At 37.7% G+C, this 20,515-nt stretch overlaps 1 protein-coding gene and 1 long non-coding RNA gene across 2 annotated transcripts; both read left to right on the forward strand.

The window, feature by feature from the left end:
• The first annotated feature begins 2,795 nt into the window (after positions 1-2,795).
• On the forward strand, positions 2,796-4,024 carry LOC147308477 (uncharacterized). The gene is made up of 4 exons (XR_015126106.1): positions 2,796-2,916; positions 3,562-3,630; positions 3,732-3,820; positions 3,907-4,024. It is a non-coding gene; the product is annotated as an uncharacterized LOC147308477 (long non-coding RNA).
• Positions 4,025-8,737: 4,713 nt separating this feature from the next.
• LOC147308478 (uncharacterized) lies at positions 8,738-16,204 on the forward strand. The gene is made up of 6 exons (XM_086271606.1): positions 8,738-8,824; positions 13,027-13,215; positions 14,851-14,988; positions 15,139-15,234; positions 15,403-15,479; positions 15,585-16,204. The coding sequence occupies exons 1-6, from the start codon at positions 8,767-8,769 to the stop codon at positions 15,642-15,644; spliced, it is 618 nt and encodes a 205-aa protein (XP_086127732.1). The 5' UTR covers positions 8,738-8,766; the 3' UTR covers positions 15,645-16,204.
• The last annotated feature ends 4,311 nt before the right edge of the window (positions 16,205-20,515 follow it).

Raw genomic sequence — 20,515 nt, forward strand, 5'->3', positions numbered from 1 at the left:
TTTGGTCCCAAGTTTACGTGTACATTTTTAAGGTACAACCCATTAACCACCTGCAGTACAGCAGGAACACCAACCCAAACAAAGGAAAAACAAATAACACAAAACCTGTAACATGATACGGATAAGGAAGGTAATTGTTTTTTTTCTAGCAAACAATAGGATTGCTCTTGCTTGAAAAGCTCGTCTGTATCTGTATGAGGGCATGTTTATGTGGAATCCTTACTCTCAAGTGTTACAACACCACATAGAGCCATGGATGTATTTGTTCTGTGCATTTTTCTTTTCTTAAGGTTTCTCTGTGATGGTAAGTGAAGCTATGCCTATTGGCTACTATTTAACAGTTTCAAAAAGTTATGGCACAATTATTTCATACTACAAAAATGTATTTGAGACATTATATATACTTTCAAACTGCTGTTTTAACAAGAGTAGAACCTACTTTTAGATCCTTTAGATTTTTTTAATTAGTTGATGTGTTTTCAGGTGGATCCTCTTTAATGTTACTGATAGTTTGAGTTCATGTCCCTGGATATATAGGTGAATGCATGGTCAATAATTCTGGTATTGTTGGATTTCACTTAAGTAGCTAACAAAAACAGCAAGCAAACTATTCTAACTAGTAAAGATTAGACTGAGTTTGTAAGCATTAACACTACTAGTTTTATGGTTTGGAGCTTGAGGCTGCTATTAGTGACAGATGATGATATTTACTTCCCTGTGCTGAGCCTCCTTTAGCTGGTTCTAGTGCTCGAATACATATCTCAGGAATGGACTGAGTAGATCTGAATTTCTAAATATCTATCATGGTGCTTGAGCTGATGCTGATGCCAAGGCCATTATGCTACAGTCTGGCAATGTACAGATGCAGAAGAACCTTCAAACTGGCAGGAAAGTAATATCATTACTATGTATTTAAGTCCTCGTACTTTTGGTACCTGTTGGGCAAGAAAAATTAAGTCATAACTGTATGTTAAGAATATGTATTTAAAATTTAACATGTTTCTTTAATATAAATATGTTTTTATATTGTTGTCATTGTCTTTCCATTTTTCTAGCCCAAATACCAGCTCCAACTACTAAACCAACAGGTAATACCCACAACAATCTTTGTACAATTAGCCATTGTGTTCAGTGCGACAGACGCTGCCTATATCTAAACCCCACAATAATGAATTTGATTTTTGTCACCTACTCAAGCTACAAGTACACTCACAAGCCACTTTGTTAGGCATACCAGGTAGACATGGCGAAAGCTCAAAGAAAGCAAGAAGACATGGAGACATGGTGACAATGCTCAAACCAAGTATCAGAATAGGGAAGAAAGGAGATTTAAGTGACTTAAGTGACTTTGAATGTGACATTGTTGTTGGTGCAGACAGACTGTCTGAGTATTTTAAGAATCTGCTGATCTATTGGAATTTTCCTATACAAACATCTCTACATTTACAGGGAATATTCCAGGATAAAAGAAAATACCCAATGAAAATATCCAGTGAAACTGTTGAAGGGATTTTTGCTCAGTTCTCTGGGTGAAAATACCGTGTTGATGCCCAAGGTGAAATGAGAATGGCCAGACTGCATTGAGCTGATGCTAAGGCAACAGCAACTCAAATAAAACATTCATTAGAGCCAAGGTGTGAAGAACATCATCTCTGAATGCACAAAAATATGTTGGTTACAGAAGTGGAAGACCCCACCAAGTGCTGTTCCTCTCAACTAAAAACAGAAAACTGGCTCTATGATTCAGAGGCTCACCAAAATTAGACAAAAGAAGATTAGATGTCTGGTCCCATTTCTACTGTGACATTTAGACATAGGCAAAATGAAAGCATGATTCCATCTGGCCTTGTATGAACTGATCAGGCTGCTGCACAGGCTACCTGAGTACTGTCCATGTCTTTATGACCATATCTTGGTGGCTGCTTCCAGCAGGATAACATTCCATGTCCCAAAGCTCACATCAACTGGTTTCTTGAACGTGACAATCAGTTTATTATACTCAAATAGCCTCCACAGTCACCACCTGTCAATCTAATGTGGAACTAATGAAGTGTTTTCACCGCTCTCATTCCATTTAGTGATCCTTGCTCACTCCTGAACCCTAACCACCTTGTTGCCTGTCCACAAAGCATTTCAGAAATTCCTCAATCTGACAACACACAAACAACCAAATTTATTACAGTTGCATTTATTCTGTATTTAATATTATTCATCTTTTTGATTACTGTTTGTGAGATCATTACTTTATATTTTTACACATTACTAGTATATTTCAAAATAGCATGTTGCAAAATTACAAATATGTGCCATGCTGATCATGCAGTTTTATGCCAGAAGCTGTGGTGTGTGTGCTGTTTCCAGACTGTGCAGGTCCACCAGTGCTATGCTGCCCTGGACAAAACTCCAGTTGTTTCAGGGGATGTTACTGTGATCAGATATGTCTGACATTTGGTGACTGCTGCCGTGACTACAGGTCAACCTGTACAGAATGTAAGTGCGAGTGAACATGCAAAATAGCAAGGGTTGAATATTTATAATGCAACTCTTTCTTCTCTGCTACAGTTCTGACCCAAGTACCAACAAGAAAACAAGCCACTGGAAACAACAATATAATATATACAGATACAAACATCACCACACCAGTGCTCAATGCAGCATCCACACTTAATGTCAGCACAGCCTCAGCATCCACAGTGCCAATATCTACAGCAACCAACCAGACAAGCAGTGATACATCTACACTAGCAATTAAGAAACCATCTTCAGTCATCTCCACTGCAACAGCGGGCACCACCACTACGCTAGCAGATATCGAAACAACCTCAGTCTTTGATTCTACACCAACCAGCCAAAAAAGCAGCACTACTGCATCTATTCCTTTAGATGACCTCATAACATCAGTCTCCACTGTTGCAGGTTGGTCATTGTTTGAATGACCCTACAGTATATCATGACAGAAGTTTTCATAACCATTGGTAGGACAAGCATGGGTGGAATTATTAACAGCAGTATATCAGTATATCAAGAAACATACTTTCCTACTATAGAATCCCAAATTGTCTCCAATTAAAGATATTTTAAAAGTTGGGTAGTTGTGGTAGCATTTCTTTTTTCTTTCTATTTTTTGTTGCTGTGGATCCATTAAAAAGAAAAAAACTGCCTATACTAGAAATTTCTAGTATAAGTAGTGGAAAAAACATTTAATTTAACATTTAATTCTTTATCTTTTACATAATTACTTTGATTTAATGTGAAAAGCCATCAAGGAAGTATTTATGACAATTCCACAATTTTGTTGTACATGTACAATGACAATAAAGAACTATTCGATTCTATCAGTAGGAAATGTTGTAAAACATGAAAATACAGGTAAAAGTCCACAATTTAAGTCCTCCCTCACATTTTCCAAGGGCATCCAGTGGGTTGGATTGGAATCCTTGCCAGGCCAATTCTGGCAGGTTTGACACACCTGCTTTAAATCATTAGATAGAGTCTTTTAAGAATACAGACTGTTAGACAGCTGTGCAAATCTGGATAACAGGGGTGTTGTATCTTTCCCAGGAAGTGGAAACACTGCTGGCATTTCCAACAAAAACACGGATTCCACAACTGACACAAGCTCAGACAAAGGTACAGTCAATGAAATGTTCATATATCTATTTTAACATTTATATACATCAAATATCTGCAGTACTTAAATAAGTGTATTTTTATTTGTATCTTGCTTTAAGATTTCCAAACAGTGACTTTTCATCTAAAAGCTTCACTTTCCTCCTCTGATCGGGATAACAAAGATGTGATCTTAGAGGCTTTATCCAGTGTAAGGAAAAACAATTTCTGAATACAAATCATACAGCCTCAGATGCGGCGTGCCTTTATAATCACTGATAATCTCCTCTCTCACAGTTCCTGTCCAACATCCTTCTCCAGTTGAACTGTGAGCGCTGTGTCCTCAAGGTTCAACACGTCAAACCCACCTGAGAAATGGGATTTGCAGCAGTCACTGCAGGCAGGATACAGCACCAGCTATACTCTGACAATAAACTGCAAAATTCTCAACAACAAATTAATTTTTTGAAATTACATAAGATTCAAGATATCAGAGGCTTGAAAGTCGATGCTTCAAGGTTAATAGCATGGGCTTTTCAGTTTTATAATACTAACAGTCACATTTAACACCAGGTAGTTGAAACGTGTGAGATAGTGCATATCTCACTGCACATGCCATAACTTACAAATACAGTACCATACTATTAAATGTGAATCCCATTAGCTTGTGTGTTGTGTTTGAGATAATAAAAAGCCCCGATCCTGGCAACAGTAAAGATACTGTTTTTGTTACAGGAGGATGCCAAAGATAAACGTTAGCTGCTGTTTAAAAAAAAGATCCAAAGAGCTGGACAGCCTGACTGTATGCTAAAATTAATAGTTATCTAATAAATTAATCATGATCGTCAGAGAGGATTTGAATTACTATTTTTATTTTAATTCTTATCAATTTTGAAATGACTTTGTGGATATGGGATATGCCAAAAAAACCAAAAACAAACGTCTACTCAGAAAACAACCTGGCTGTGCTACAGACAGTCTTTCTGCTAAATGATTAAATCTGTGTCACCGTGTTGTCATTCATTTGTAGCTGTAATAGCATTCCCTACATGTGTACAGTCTGCAATCAGTCATGTATCTGTGCAATGTCCTCAGGTTTACAGCATGTCAAGGTAACTATACTTTGGCATTGCGCCAGAGTCTGTGTGTGTTAACCAGACTTATCAGTCAGGAATTGGTTTGCATCTGATCCTGATCCTTTGCAGACTCTCTTGGCAAGTAAAATATCTTTGAATTTAATATTTAAAAGCAGCATGACTCAGTACTGGTACTGCCAAGTTTTGGTATTTTTCATAAATCTAAATGGCAAAGGAGCGCCATTAACCTGAAGACGTGGATAATGTGTATAGACTACAAGAAGTCAAATTAATAAATTATTTACTCACAGATGCCAACAGGCTCAATAAATTGATCCTCAAGGCACATTATGGGGAGCTGGACTCTCTTAAAGTGGTGTTGGAGAGGCAGGTTGGACAGTACAATGCTGGATATCTCCATGATGTGCTAAACAGTCACAGGAGCAATACTGAACTGCACAGGAAATCCTTTCTCCCTCGCCTACAATTCCTCCATCTAAAGCACAAGTACACAGTGCAATAGTAGCTCACCCTCTACAGAGAAAATAGCAAGTGAAATTTGGTGAGAGGGGCACCTTGTTGTGGAAAAAGGATTTTTTGAGATTTAGAGATAGAAAGTTAAAACCTGTGCAAAGTGGTCAATTACCATCAGACGAAATAATAACAGCTCCTTTAAAACCATCCTGTGGATACAATCTTTATGTGTTCAGTGGTAGGAAGCTCATTCCCCACAGTCATGTAGGCACCGGCCTGATAATGAAGACACATAGAGTAGGCCATGACCTTGAACACAGTTTATAACTAGTTTGTTTCTAAATCTTCACACTCTTGCTTGGTTCAGGAAAGTTACAGCTAGATATCAGTACGGTTAAATAAGGTGAAACACAAATATTCATTCACACACCTCAATGTCAACCATATTTAATTTTTTGCAATATAGTGGGATAGTTATAATTAGAGCTATTTTTTTAACTCCATAATTTGTTGTATTACTTACTGTCTAGGAGCAACTGTGACAATTTGATTACTTCTGGGATTAATGAAGTGCTCGGATTCTGATAGGTTAATCTAGCATTACTTCACTTCATGTTTTGTATGTATTCCAATTGCTGTGCATTATTATCAATCTTCTGTTTGCCTAATAGACTTGATTTGTTATGCTTGTGTAGTTTTCAATTATTAGATCAGTCTAAATATGCAGAAGTACAAAACTGTTGATATGAAAGTTGATATAACAGGAAACTGAGCTGTGAGGCTGCACACAGTTGCACATAGTCAATGTGATGAAAACATATTTACTATTTTTAAATGCAAGTGATGAAAAGTTTAGAAGCCAATTCTGTATTGATATCCAAGTTGCAGAAACAATTTAACTTTAATAATATAATAAAGCATGACCTGATGTTAATCTGGTAAAATGACATAAAGTATTTCTAAATTTTTAGGGCGTTATTCTTTTGTTAGGTTTTTAACCTTTTTCTATTAAAAAAAAACTGAATATACTGTTTGAAAATAGTTACTTTTTTTGTTTGGTGTGCTATTATTTTTTTTATTACTTTCATTGAAAGTATACACAACACACTCCTTTAACAGAGAAATGACAGAAGGTGATGTGTATTATTTTACTGTTCTAGGAAGTCCACTATGGTAGCCATCAGATGCCACATACTCTTACCATAAGTAATGGTTTTGTTATGTTCCCATCTTCACCATTCTTTCCATCAGCAGCCATCAGCAACATTTCAGAATCCAGAGGTCCCCCTACTGATTGGCAACACAACCTCAGACTACCACTGTCCTATTCAATATCCATTGTGTATTTTGACATATATGATAAACAAATACAACCTTTCTAACCAAAAACAACCTTCCTAACTTCCATAGAAGTCAACACAAGAAGCAGTAATACTGAAACTACAACAACAAATGCCACAGCATCTTCAGCATATATTTACATATTAATGATCATGTCTGTCCTGTAACTTGATTCGTTATTAACTTACAAGATTTGTCTTTACTGTCACTGTTGCCAGTCTTGTGTCTGAGACTATAAACTGGCTGGTATCCTAGAGAAACATTGAGACAAGAAAGGCTTACAGAAGAGGAAGTGTGTGTGCTTTGGGGATATTCCATCCATGCCGGTTGAGTTGTCAAGAAAGATGGGTTTGAAGATAACACATCAGGGGACTCCTACCTCCTGATTGACCCTTTAAGTTTGACCTTACCACTTAGGGCTTCACAAAAGGCCCTCCAAACCTGGGAGATGAATTGTGGGCCTTTTGTTGGATGGAATGCTGTAGAGCCTGAACACATGATTAGCTGGGATCTTAGCAGTGTCAGAAGAAGTGGGGAGTTGAAGATAATCTGTTCGTTTTTAGTGGGAGACCTGCTACAAAATCCAATGCTTAACCTGAGTAATATGATTTGAAATTGATAATGTTTATAAATGTCCTGTAGGAAGCTTGGGGCCACTTCTTGCATAGATTGAGCATGCTGAAACATGTTCTTGTTTTGTGTTCTTATCCAGATGTGGGCACCAAAAAAACTCTTTAGTAGAAAAATTGTTTGATGTACCCCAGGTTGAGGCGGTTGCACTGGTGGCAGTGTGGACCAGTACCAGGATGCTCAGTTGTTGTTGTTTTGTTTTGTTTTTTTCATTTTTCGAGCTGGTTTTCAACTTCTCATGAGAATGACAGAGGTTGACGGGAGGAAGGCAGGATGGCTTCAGGTTCAACTGGGTAAGTATCTCTGAAAAACTGATAAGAGAAAGCACCAGGCTATGGTGAGATTAAAGTGACCAAAATTTAACTGCTAGAGTTAGACACTAAGCATTCAGCAGAAAGGACTTAGATTGCAAATCAAAACATTACATTTGGAGCTGATGAGTAGATTGTCGGAATATCATGTATATAAACTAAAGAAACCAACAAGGAAATCTCTACTGTAATGTCACAAAACTACAAAATTTCACAACTAAAAATCAAACATTAAATAACAAAAATGAAAGTTCAAAACACTGGTAAAAGTGTACAAAATGTATCATTTAGGGAACTGTCTTTCTTGTGGAATTCCAACACTACCTGTGACAACTAAACAATTTTCTAACCTGTCCTGTCTGGCAACTTTTGCAATCAGAATTATGATCTGAATGCAATTTTGTGCCAAACACATTTTGCCTTTCCAAGATCAGAACTCTAAGTTCTCTATAGTCTCCTTTTGTTCATTTGTTTGGTTTTTTGTTTATTTATTAATTTCTATTAGTGTTATTTCAGTTATTACAGTATATGTGTATTATCAAAATGTCTAAGCTGACAGACAGGGGAAAAAATGTATATGATGAGTATGACTGTGTGAAAACTAGAGTGTTATTTAAAAAGGGGTGGACAGATGTGACATGAGCACCCAACAGCTGGACAGCAGTACTGATTTTGTTTCTGAGGAAATTCATGAAGTGATTACTGGTTACGATTAAAGGAACACTTGGCAAACAGAGATCTGGCTGTTTGTCAGCCTGGTACAGGGCTGAAGAGAAACCTCGGGTTGTTCTTATTTTCTCCAATCAGTAATGAAGAGTTGGATGTTCTAAGAGAGCTTTTTTATGCAGCAAAAAACTATTTTATTCTTTTTTTCCAGGCTAAAGAAAGGCTAAATTAGTGAGGCCCCATTTCCTCTCCAGGTTATGGGTTACCTGTTATAGCATGTGCTTTTGAGAGTTATATCAGGGATTCAAGTACTTTTGATTTAAGGCTCTTTTTATCAGAGGAGCCACAGTATCCCGAGCCTTACCCAGTAAGGATGTACACTTAACAAGATAATTATCCTCTGTGGGAGTAGCATTTAGAATTTACCAAAAAACTGATTTATAATTTGTGTAAAATATAAATCCTAACTCTGATTTTACTTGGCCTTTAAAAACACAATTTGAAAACTGGTGAATAGTTTAAAGTCAACACTTTCCACCCGTGTCTGTCGTCTCTTGAGTCAACAAGGAAGTAAAAATGCCTCCTCTCTTGCGTAACGCAGTTTGCTCTAATTTGACACTGTGCCACTCTTGGCTACAGTCAACTCAACAGTCAGAGTCATGGACTGGTTTGCAATGTACTTCTCACTTCTGACAGCTTTGCTGCCTCTTCACAGCGGTGAGTAACATATTTAGTTTTTCATTTTAAATGAGCCATCATCCATGTTTTAATATCAACAAACCCAATACACATGGTGAATACAGGGAAAATCCACTTAATAATAATTAACTGAGGCACAAAACTGCATCACTTATTTACTTTTTTATTTACATAATGGGACAAAATTATACTTACAAAAAGCTATATAAATGCTTATGTTATATAAATGTATTATTGTATCTGTTATGCATTCAGTTTAATGTGTATCACTGAATGCTGAAACTTTACCCATCAGTCAGTTCCTGAAAGTCTTAAAATATATTGTTATTAAGATTACTGAGGTTTTTATTCAATTTAATCAAAATACAACAATAAATATCAGGTTGTGACTACTAATGATTAGCATACAAAACATTTTAACCACAGAAGCCTGCTGACTGTGGTAATGTAAGCTTAAAATGTGTCAAAAAGGCTTGTTAGGACTTGCTAGTCATGCTAATACTCAATTTCGCTGTGTTAGGGAAGCTATTGTAGCTCGGTGCATTTATTGACTACTAATTATTGAAAAAATTGTTCTGCACATTAAAAATATACTCGAAGCACTTCTGAAAGCTATCCAAAGTTTATATGAACTATGTATTATGAACCCCAACTTAATGTTTAACATTTCTTGTTAAAAAAAAACAAAAAACCTTCTGGTAATAGATCAGAATGGAATGTATGGAAATCTGAAGACTTCTTAATCATACATCTGAAAGGCTTAAACTTAATTTATAATTGAGATTACTTAAAGTATTAGTTATCTTGGGATTGCTGAAAATCCAATGAAAAAACTATTTACTTTGAAACATTTATTCTATTCATGAAAATATAACAGTAATAAAGAAGTTGTGACCCCAATCGGTAAGCTTAAAATGTTAAAGAAAAAGCTGTAGCATGCAAAAGGGAAGTTTTCCAAGAATACAGGTAAGGCTTGGTGTTTATACTAAACCATGAATATGTAACTTATGAACACAAATACAAAGATTTGACAGCATGCACTTAATTCTGGTTTTAAAACTATTTTCAGTTACTAATTATTGGAAAAAGAGTTCTGTCTCCCCACATTCACATGTTCGAACTAAGCACTTCCAGGAACTATCTGAAGTCTGCATGAACCATGTGATGATCACGCGTTCTGAACCCCTGCTGATGTGACTCTTACACCTCCAGGGCCCTGGGGGAACTCCTAAGAAGTTTCTCCAATGGGTTTAAATCTGTTTTAGCTTACTGACAGTGCTCACCACCTACAACAGTCATAGACAGTCTGCATAATATAAAGTGTTCTGGTTATATTGGCTATGATGATGACGAATTATTATGACAAAATAAATTGTGTGTTGAAAATATTAATTTCCCAGTTGGCCTCTGTAAACATACCACAGCAGACTCGTCCAGCACTTTTTATTACTACACACACGGCTGCAGCTGAACACTCCAACAACAACAATAACCCAGGACCCATTGCAGATTTTTAAGCCGGCGAGACGTGATCGTGGATGCCGCTCAGGTGAGTCCGACTTCCCTGCAGCGGCATCGAAGAGAGTGGTACCGCTGAGCATGAGCCAGAGGTTTGGTTTGTTTGGCTTGGCAGCAGGCGCTCGGACAACTTTATGCTTGCGAGTTTACCATTGTTACTTGTGTTGTTTCCTTTTTTTTTACTTGGTCAATCACCATTTCATGCTCTGAGAAATGAATTTGCTTTTAACAAAAGAGTTTACAATCTGTTTCTTGGTCAAAAAAGTTTATTCCAATTATTAAGTAATTGTTTTTATAGTGTGTCAGGGCAACAGAAAAAGCAGACAACCAATAATTTTCAAGAATGCCCCACATTACTGGCTGCTCCACATTTTGAAAATGCCTCCAGCTGCAGTAATAGTACACCTATGTCTACATTCCAGAACATCCACACAGTAAAGTACAGCCTCATCGTAGTACTTATGAAATTCTGGTTGATAAAACTGAAACCCTATAACCTCTAGCTTCAAATTTGATCGCTGAGGTCCAGTCAAGAAGTTGTTTTTGTTTTTCAGGATTAGGCTAGTGCGAGAAATAAGTTTGAATATTATTAGAAAATTATGGAATTACTGTTTGTGTTCATTATTTTAATCACTGGTAATTTTCCTTTGACGCTAGCAAAATCCTCTGTTAAAATATTTTCCTCTGCATGATAAATCACACCCAATTTACAAATAGGAGCAAGAAGAAGAAACAGTTTTCTAACATGCCTATAGTCTTAACTGTGTTACACAACAGGCAGTTAATCAACAAGGAAGTCAAATGTGTTATATAACTCAATGTGATTCACTTAGAAATGACATTACCCTCCAATTGACCAAACAGTAAGAGTCATGGATTGGTTTGCATTAGTTTGGTGTTTCACACTCCTGACAGGTTTTCTGCCTCCTTACAGGGGTGAGTAACATGTGATTGTTTTGTTTTTGTTTTGTTTTTGTTTTTCATTTTAAAAGCACTTTCTTTCTTTTTTATTGCGACAGCCCGGTTTCAAAAGCCAAAAAACATATACCCATAAATATAAATGCACATAAGTAGCTGAGTCACATCTTATTCTTTACAGAAAAGCATAAATCAGACTAAGTTATGTACCAAAAAAGTGAACACTGTTTATAAATGTATTATGTTTTTCTTATGTATTTAGTTCGATGTTTATCTGTATTTAAATGAAATCTATAAATTTATTGTAGACAAAGAAGAGGGTGCCGGTTGTTAAACAAGCAATCGGTCTTCCTGTTGTGAAGCTTCTGTCAGTCGAATGATTGACTTTGTCCCAGGATTTAAAGTCTTATTTATTTTTGCCTTCATTTTTACAGGTTGTATTTTTTAGCATTTATCTCTTTCTCGGGTGAATAAGCAGAGGCACAAGAGCTGAGATGACATATTACTTTCAAAGTGGTCTGTTAAGGAGCTTACATGAAACAACAAAGCAAATTTAGCAGGAAACTGAGCTGTGATTTTAAACATGGTTGCTCAGAAAGAATAAGTTGCCCTTATCTTAATTAAGTTTCACTTTTAATCATTTCTTTTTACATTCTGGGAACTAATTTGATATTACAGTGTACTTTATCTCTATCATAGTATTCACTTTTTTGAGTGAAAAAAAATGATTTTGTGTTTGTTTGTTTTGATTTGTCTTTTGCTTTGGTTTGTCTTGGATGGAAATGTTTGCAAACCGGATTTTGAAACAATGTTATAGCAAGCAAGTGTAACAGATGAAATATAACCTGACATTAATCTGGATTAATCTGGAGAATTTTTTTTATTATACTGTTTGAAATAGGAGTCTGCCACAGTGCAGCAACACGATTATTTGAGAGAGTAAAACACTTTCAAAGGTTGTGCTGAACAGTTCCTTCAGTAAATGGTATATTTCTTAGAATGAGAGGTAGAAGATCCACTGCCATTTTTTGATGACTGTAAAAGCATTGTATTGGGTCTTATCATTAACATACACTATCAAACCAGTCTGGCAGGTTCATATGCATATGAACACACCGATCACATGTATTGAAATCATTTACCTGTGATATCAACACAGTTATTGGAGTGTCCTACAGTGTTTTGTATGGTACTGGTAATGCTCATACTTGAATGCAGTGCCATGTATTAATGTGCCAGCTGAGACTGATTAAAGATCCTTTCTGCTGACCAGATCAATATCCAGAAGTTTAATTAACTTGATGCTACACTCAAATATATCATTTTTTGAGTTGTACATAACAATAAACATTAAGTTGTGACTGCAGCTGTAACTGGTATAATTTTAAAATGACACCATTACAGGGCTCTGGGGGGACTCCTTAGTATTTTCTCCAGTGTGTCATGTACGTTTTCTTGCAGGGGGAAGCCACTGCTATCACATATAGAGCTGGCAATAAGGGTTTTATGTGCTCTGCATTGGTGTTTGGGTGTGTGGTACATCAGGCCTGAATATAAATGCCAGAAATTATTCTTGTCACCTGTCAGTGGTTTTAATGTTGTGTCTTATTTGCATTATTACCACAGCAACATTTCCTAAATGAGCCATTTTTTCCACAACATGTATAATCACTTAAGAAAAAATGTGTATTTTCAGTGTTCTGTAAAGTATGCTGTTGTAGCCATGTCAAAAGACAGTTAATGTTTCATAATATTTTTGCTGTTTCCCTATCTTCACTTACCAGTCTTCACGAGAGCAGACAACAGCACAATTTTAGTCACTGCAGTCAACACAACGAGCGACAATACAACATCTAGCCCGCCGGACAGAAACTCTACTACTATAACTCCATTCACTTCAACTGCTTCCCTCACAATCACAAACGGCACTGCTGCAACTACATCAACAAGTCTAAACACTTCAGCACCTACAGGTACAGATTGTTTCTTGTTGTTGTGCCAAACCTTCTTCTTCATATACATTTGCTTTTTAAATTGTGTTCCTGTCACCCCCGTATTACTACATTTCCAGTCATAGTCCAAATATAAATCATTAAATTAATATTGTTGTAAATTGGACCCAGGGAGCAGAACGCACGGAGGCAGAGTTGCGGTGAAGACAGTTTATTTACAGTGATGGGGAGGTTTTACAAGGACAAAGTATGTATAATAGCGTATGAATGGGGACGCGGAGCCAGGACGTGCAGGTGACGGAAACACAACAGGTAGTGCACTCGATCTAAAAAAGGAGAGGGACGTGAGAATTAGGAGGGTCTTGCCTAATAACCGACAAAAGCTTAAAGTAGACTTTACAGAGAGTTGAAGAGCCTACTTGGTACTGTTTATTGCCAAAACCACCAGATGGAAACAAACCAGACGAGGGAAAACCCTGGGGAGGAAACAAAACTCCTTACAGTCACCAGAAATAATCCAACGGCTCCAGCAGGCAGGGGTAGAATTACAGACTCTCCCAAAACGTCAATACTCCGACACTAGTCTTCTGTCAGGTATACGTATATGTGTTTGTTACTTGTAGTTATTACTGCCTGTTACCTGTGGTAATGCAATTTATAATTTATATATTCTGTATTCAGTTATGAAGGCTCTAATTGTTGTTTGCGAGCTGCTGTTTAGATGCTTGTATGTGCCCGGGGCTGTTGATGGGTCTGTATGCAATGATGGGCGTAGCTGCGGGAAGTTTATTGTTTTTTTTTGTTGATGAGTGAGTATAGGGGTGGGATTTAATAAGTTTTCTTCGTCCCACTCCTTTTTCAGGCAATTTTTGTTTTTTGTTTTGTGCATTTTATGTTCAATATAGGTATTTGTTGTGCCTGAAAATGAACAAATAAATGAAATGAAATGAATGAATGAGGTAGCTCCTAAAGAACACTTCTGAAGAATGCAGCTGATGAGTAACAGGTGTGCCAGGTTCAGTGACTCACTGCCCCGCCTACCTATACAAAAAGGGAGGCACCAAAAACACATACAGACAAAAACACCACATAACCAGAACCCAACTCCTAACATCTTCTACTGTTTTCCTGAAAAAGTCATATTTATTCAAGTTAGCTGCCCCTCATATGTTTTCCCTGCTTGTCCACATGTCTCCTGTTCTGGCTCTTCTCTCCACCAATTTGGCCCTCCCCACTGGATTACTATCTTTGAAAATCTTTAAAAGCTTCACATTTTCTGTCATAATGAGCCAAAGCTTGTTTGTTGTCAGTTTTTAAAGTAATCTGGAGCAAAGGTTCCCAATCTTTAGAAATGTTTCATTAGACAGTGGCTTTCACTCATTTTCCTGAGGGATCCTTAAAGAAATTAAAAGAAAGCTTGCCTTCAACACTTCATGCTGTACCAAAGAATAAAGGTGAAAGAATGAATATTAACTTACAAAGCTCATACAAACTTCTTTTGCCTCATAGATCTGATTGTTAAAAATATGTTAACAGTAACATTTTCTAGCTAGTTAGAAATGCTTTCTAAATAATACCGTGCATGAGCTCACATGAGTCCACCTCGCGCATACTGCCAGACAGTGCATATTTTATATCGGTCTTTATGTGTTGCAGTTGCTACAGGTTGTTCGGGTCCACCAGCTCTATGTTGCCCAGGGCGCAACGACTCCTGCGGAAGAGGGTGTTACTGTGACGAGTACTGTGTGGCAGCGGGTGACTGCTGTCCTGACTATAATCCAACCTGTAAACAATGTAAGTGAAGAAAAACACAGAGACTAGAAATATATACACAGTTTTAAACATTTACATTTTGATTACAGATGTTTCCACTGCACTACCAAAAAGCTACAGCTTCAATAAATATCATAACAGCTTCTTTGTCTATGATTTCTTTCACAACAGCAAACAGTACAACACTTGCACCACTTAATGTGACCACAACCTCAGGAGCCAGTCTTTCTTCAACATTTTCTCCCACCTCTAGTAATTCAGCTATAGGTTTGTCACCATTTGAGAGCTATATCAAAAATTCACATTTAGACAAAGATTCCTTCATTGTATGTGTCACTTCTGAAAAAAGTGGCAAAACACTAAATGTTTCAACTACTTTAGTTTGCAGGTTTAATTACATTCTAAATGTGTATTTCTTTCTTTCTGCCCAAATAGCGATTGCTCACCTAAAAGTGTCCTTACTATCTAATTTTGAAACCAAAGAACGAGCGATATCAGAAATTTCATCACTTGTAAGTACAAACATTCTTAAAATGTACACTAAATGTTACAGTGAAAAAAAGCACAACATGCATTATTCATACTTTTGTCAGTAATCAGTGTCATCTCTCTCATAGCTTCAGAGACTCGTGCAGCAGAGATGTACTGGCTGTGCCGTGACGGTAAAGCCCGTGTGAGGCTTTGGACAATGAAAGCATGAATTAGAATGAAGCAACACGGTGATGACAGACTCCAACACTCACAATAAAATCTAATTAAACCAGTAAAGTTAACTGACTGTTTCAGAATGAATAAAGTGACAGACACTTTTTCTCAACTAGTAGTATATGCATGTTTCTAAGTTCTTATAATCTTAATTTAAGGATGTATTACACAGTTATGAATCTTTACCATATATAGAGATAAAAAGTTTTTTTAGGTGGAGGTACAAGATTTTTTTTTTAAATAAAGTTTAATAATGGAATAATTTTATTTTTTTTTAAAAGAAAAAAATTCTGACAATCATTTGACAGAAGAATAACTCACCATACAAATCCAGTCTGCTCTGGTCAAGGAAGGAGACACACTGCCAAACATGTTTGCATTAGCCTACTGTATTTTTTTCTGTGTTATATTAAGTTGTGGAAGTTGAGCGGCTGCAATAAAATTATAACGCATAATTTAAAATGTAATATTAGCAGTGCAGTTAGAATTTTCCAGATGATATGTGCTGTAATTACATTAAAGTAACTAACATGTTATAGATCTGGTGTAATTTCTTCATTTTTTAATTCCTCGCCTCAACACGTTCTCACTCCCAAAGCGTAACATTTTATGCTAGGTGACAAATCGTCAACATATTACGTTTTCAGCTACCCAACACGTTCCTAAATGACGACCTCAGAAAAATGAGGAAATATGAGAACCGCCTGGACTCAATCGACACATGTTCGCTCTTTTTCTTCAAATCGCTTGGAAACACGCTATTTAACATCATTAAAGTCCTGGTTAAGGTCAGGAATAAGGTTATGGTTAGGGCTGGAATACAGGGCTGGAACGTCTATTACTCCGGGAGCGTCATTCCACTGGATTTCCGCCATAACCCGGCGCGTACCGCGAAAGGAGACCTTCCGCGTTCCTCAGGAACGCCGCGGGACGTGACAAAACGTCGGCATGTTACGCCTCGGGAGTGAGGCCTCACCTGCTAATAAGGGCAACCAAGGAAAACAACATTCATGACTTAATCTCTTCTACGTCTGTCATGATTAATGTAATCTTTTTTTAAACAGCACGTTGATTATAAAAAAAAAGTCTTTATTTGTTCATCCATCCATTCGCTTCCGCTTATCCTTTTCAGGGTCGCGGGGGGCGCTGGAGCCTATCCCAGCTGTCATAGGGCGAAAGGCGGGGTACACCCTGGACAGGTCGCCAGTCTGTCGCAGGGCTGTCAAATTGTTATTTCTCTTCTTCCTTCTTCTGTTTAGTTTTCTACCGTTTCTACAGTAAGATAGGAGATAGGAGAGAGGAGAGCCGGAAGGGGGCGCCCGATCTGGCTTCCCACACCCCCCCGCCGGATCGGGCTGTACGCTCTACCTCCCCACTGCCTCCCAGAAAAGGGAAGAAGAGCAGAGGGGAGAAGAGCGGAATATTTTCTTTTCTCTCACAGTTAGCTGACTGCCTTAGCTGTCCAAGTGATGTCAGCCCTTTTTAGCCATAGCTAGTGACTGGTCCTCTCAGCAGTGTTAGCTAATTCTCTTATAGCCTGCTGTTGCACCTGTCCTCTGATCCCAATCTCTCTAAGCAGTTTTGCTGTTGTACTGGCAACAATGCCCCTGCATCCCACCTCCACCAAGCGCACCTTGATCTTCCAGCCTCTGTCCTCTGCCTCAGCTCCGAAGTTGGCATACCGCAGCTTTTTATGCTTAAACGCTTCCTCAATTGCTTCCTCCCATGGTACCGTCAGCTCAATGACGTATGCAAGTTTTTGGGAGTTAGACCAAAATATTCACTGGCATGTCTGTGGCATGTTTTGCTTTTGTCATATTGATACAGGAGGGATGTAGGACCAATCAGATCCATTCTTGGCATTGCATTTATGAATGCAATTGTAAAAATCCACATCCATTGCTTTTCATATTATTAATGCCACCCTTCTGCACAATCTGGGCACTGGGTTATGCTTATAGCAGGAGAAAATATTGCCAGTAACTAATCTTTGCCAGCAGATGGAAGCATGTTCCCAGGTCTATGAAGTTAGCGGCACAGATGTTAGCGCAATACTCTATTGTAGTTATACTTTTGTGTGGTTTTTGTATAGGCACATTTCTTTCTTCAGAGTATATTTTCTTGAAACTCTCTTTTAAAGAGTTAAGTGAGCCAAATACATCCAGTGTTGTTTATCCAATTTTCAAAGCTACAATAGAAGTGACTTTATAGTTTTTCTCAGTCGACTTGTCTCAATTCTCATAGCATAAAAGTCATTTTTACCACTCTTAATGCATTTTTGAAAAACAGTAAGGACATTTTTCATTACACAAAGTAACCTATGCAGAATACACTACATAAATCAAAACTTTTTTTCTCGTTTTTCAGACCATGAATCGTCAGTCAGTCACTTTAACTCTGTGATGAATAAATTAAAAAACCTTTAACCGCCCATGTTTAGTGTTGTTTTCTTTTTTTCTAAAAACCTTAATGACTTCGGAAAAAGGTTTTTACAGGTCTAATGTAGAGTTGAAAAATTGATGAAAAAATAATAGCGGTGTCAGGGTTGGTTGAAGAAGGAGCCAAATGCAGGTCTTTCTGAATGAAATGTGTTTATTTACAATGAAAAGAAACTATGAAACATTGCGTGGGTTCCCAATCCCCGTGCTGTGATTTTACTCCTTGATGTGTGGTGAAGTTTTGTCCTCCTCGGTGCCTATGTACAACAGTGCGCTGCTCCCTCCACACGTTTCCGCAATCCACCTGGAAACAAGAGATGCCACGGTGAGTACAGTCACATCCACCAGCCGACAAAAACACTTTAACTATTCCAACAGCTCAGCAAGAGGTGAGTGATTATCCTCAGGTGTGTCTGGCTCAAAGGCGGGAGACTCTACAGGCCTCGTGTGGCAGCAAAACTCAAATGCGTACACAAATTATCAGTCCTGTGAAACCTCAATGCATGGAAGTGTATTTTAAAATAACTATATAGAATTCTGCCACTGTCATTGTGATTTGAATTGTCAGCTTAACTATTATGTTATGGATCTTCAAATAGGGAGCCCCAAAACAGGAACTGGAACTGGTTTTCTATTTAAAAAATCATAGTCTCTGTGAGTGTTACCCAGTGGGCAACGCAAAGCTTGGCTGGAGCCAGAAAGGAGACTCACCCAGCTCTAATTGTTTCTCAGCCCTCCAGATGTCGATCCTGCTGCCTCTGAAGGTGTGCTTGCCAAACTGTCCCTCTGCACTTGGTAACTTATATGGTACCTGTTAAGTCTTTAGGCTGTGCTGTAATAACAATGAAAAGTTTATATCTTTTCTGATTCATAAGGGGGTTAAAAAGGAAAAGTTCTCAATTTACACTTTTTGATCATTCAGCATATTTTATTATGTTTAGCAGGAGCAAAGCAAATTAAAATCAAATTATAAAAATCACATAATCAAATCACTTGAATTATACTCATCTGATTAACAGCTAATGCTATTTTGAGACAATAGATGGTAAAGAGAGAACGGACATATCAAAGCTAGTCTTCTGTTCTGCTTGCCTGGCAGGAGATGAAAAGAAGAACAAGTCATTTCTTCTGCACAAAACTTTTATACCTGGTCCTAATGTCCCACCTCTTTCACAGCATTACATCTTCTGAGATAACATCTGGCTTTACCCGCAGTGACATCGAATCACGAGAGGCCCAGCCACATATCATCGCTCTGCATGTGACCTTACTTCAACATGATTTAAAACAAAATTCAAAATCACTGCATTTTCTTCTTTTCTATATCGTACTTTAACATGATTTATCAATAACTTTATCACATATGAATATTCTGTCAGGTGTGCGAAGGCTGTACCCAAATGCAGGACTTTCTACGTAGAACACAGTGCGTTTTTTTACTGTGAAGCAAAAACAATATGCAGATAAATCCCCATGCATGCTCCTGGTGACTGTGCTTTCCCTATTCCGGTGCAGTGTGTTCTCCCAGTGTCCATGGTCTGTGTTTCTGCTCCCTTGGTGTCTATATACAACCTGCTCACTTCGTCCATTTGTTTCCGCAACTCTCCTGGAAATCCTAGTAATATCCACCCTGCCTCAAGTGCAGTCAGGACACCAAGATACTGATGTGCACACACACACACAATGTGGGGAAAAAGGGAAACGAGGGACATCAACACAATGTATAAACATGGCATTTTACCCACCGAGCACTGCGGACTATGACATATTCAGTCAAACACTGATTTTCATCAGCTCAGTTATATAGGAATACTGTTTCTCACATTTTCTCTACATAACCCAGTAAATCACAAAAAACTCATTATATCCTCTTTTATTAAATCATACATATCAAAGTCAAAGTTTGCTTAGTCATTCTGACCAAACTCTAAATGCCCCCGACAATTGTTCGGGCTGCGCCATGTTTGCATTTCCCGTTGATGCAAATAATCCCAGCAGAGAGAAGTACACACACACACACACACACACACACACACACACACACACACTCTGTATCACTTTAACATAAAAAGGGTGGATGCTAAGTCGTTTTACCCTCTCTCAGGTAAATGAGAGGTAAACCAGGGGGGCTGCAATCCTTTTCAATCCACCTCTCTTGACAAACTACATCTAAAAATTTACTGGTACTTTTTTTTAGTCTATTATCCATTTAATAGGCAGGTGACATTTTAACATGTATCTGTTTACGTACTTAGGTTTAGATGTTATATTTGTATTCATTCACTTCATGTTGAACAATTATTAGAGACTGGTTCATGACCATCTGGTATCAATCGTGATGGGAAAAATTTATATTCCCCGGCCAGTGGTTCCTGGAGGTTGATGACATTCACATGGGAAGAATA

This window comes from Aulonocara sp. 'chitande type north' Nkhata Bay, linkage group LG18 (genome assembly GCF_057382095.1).
Source record: "Aulonocara sp. 'chitande type north' Nkhata Bay isolate Kocher_YH1m ecotype deep benthic linkage group LG18, A_spYH_male_GT1.1, whole genome shotgun sequence".
Taxonomy (NCBI): Eukaryota; Metazoa; Chordata; class Actinopteri; order Cichliformes; family Cichlidae; genus Aulonocara; species Aulonocara sp. 'chitande type north' Nkhata Bay.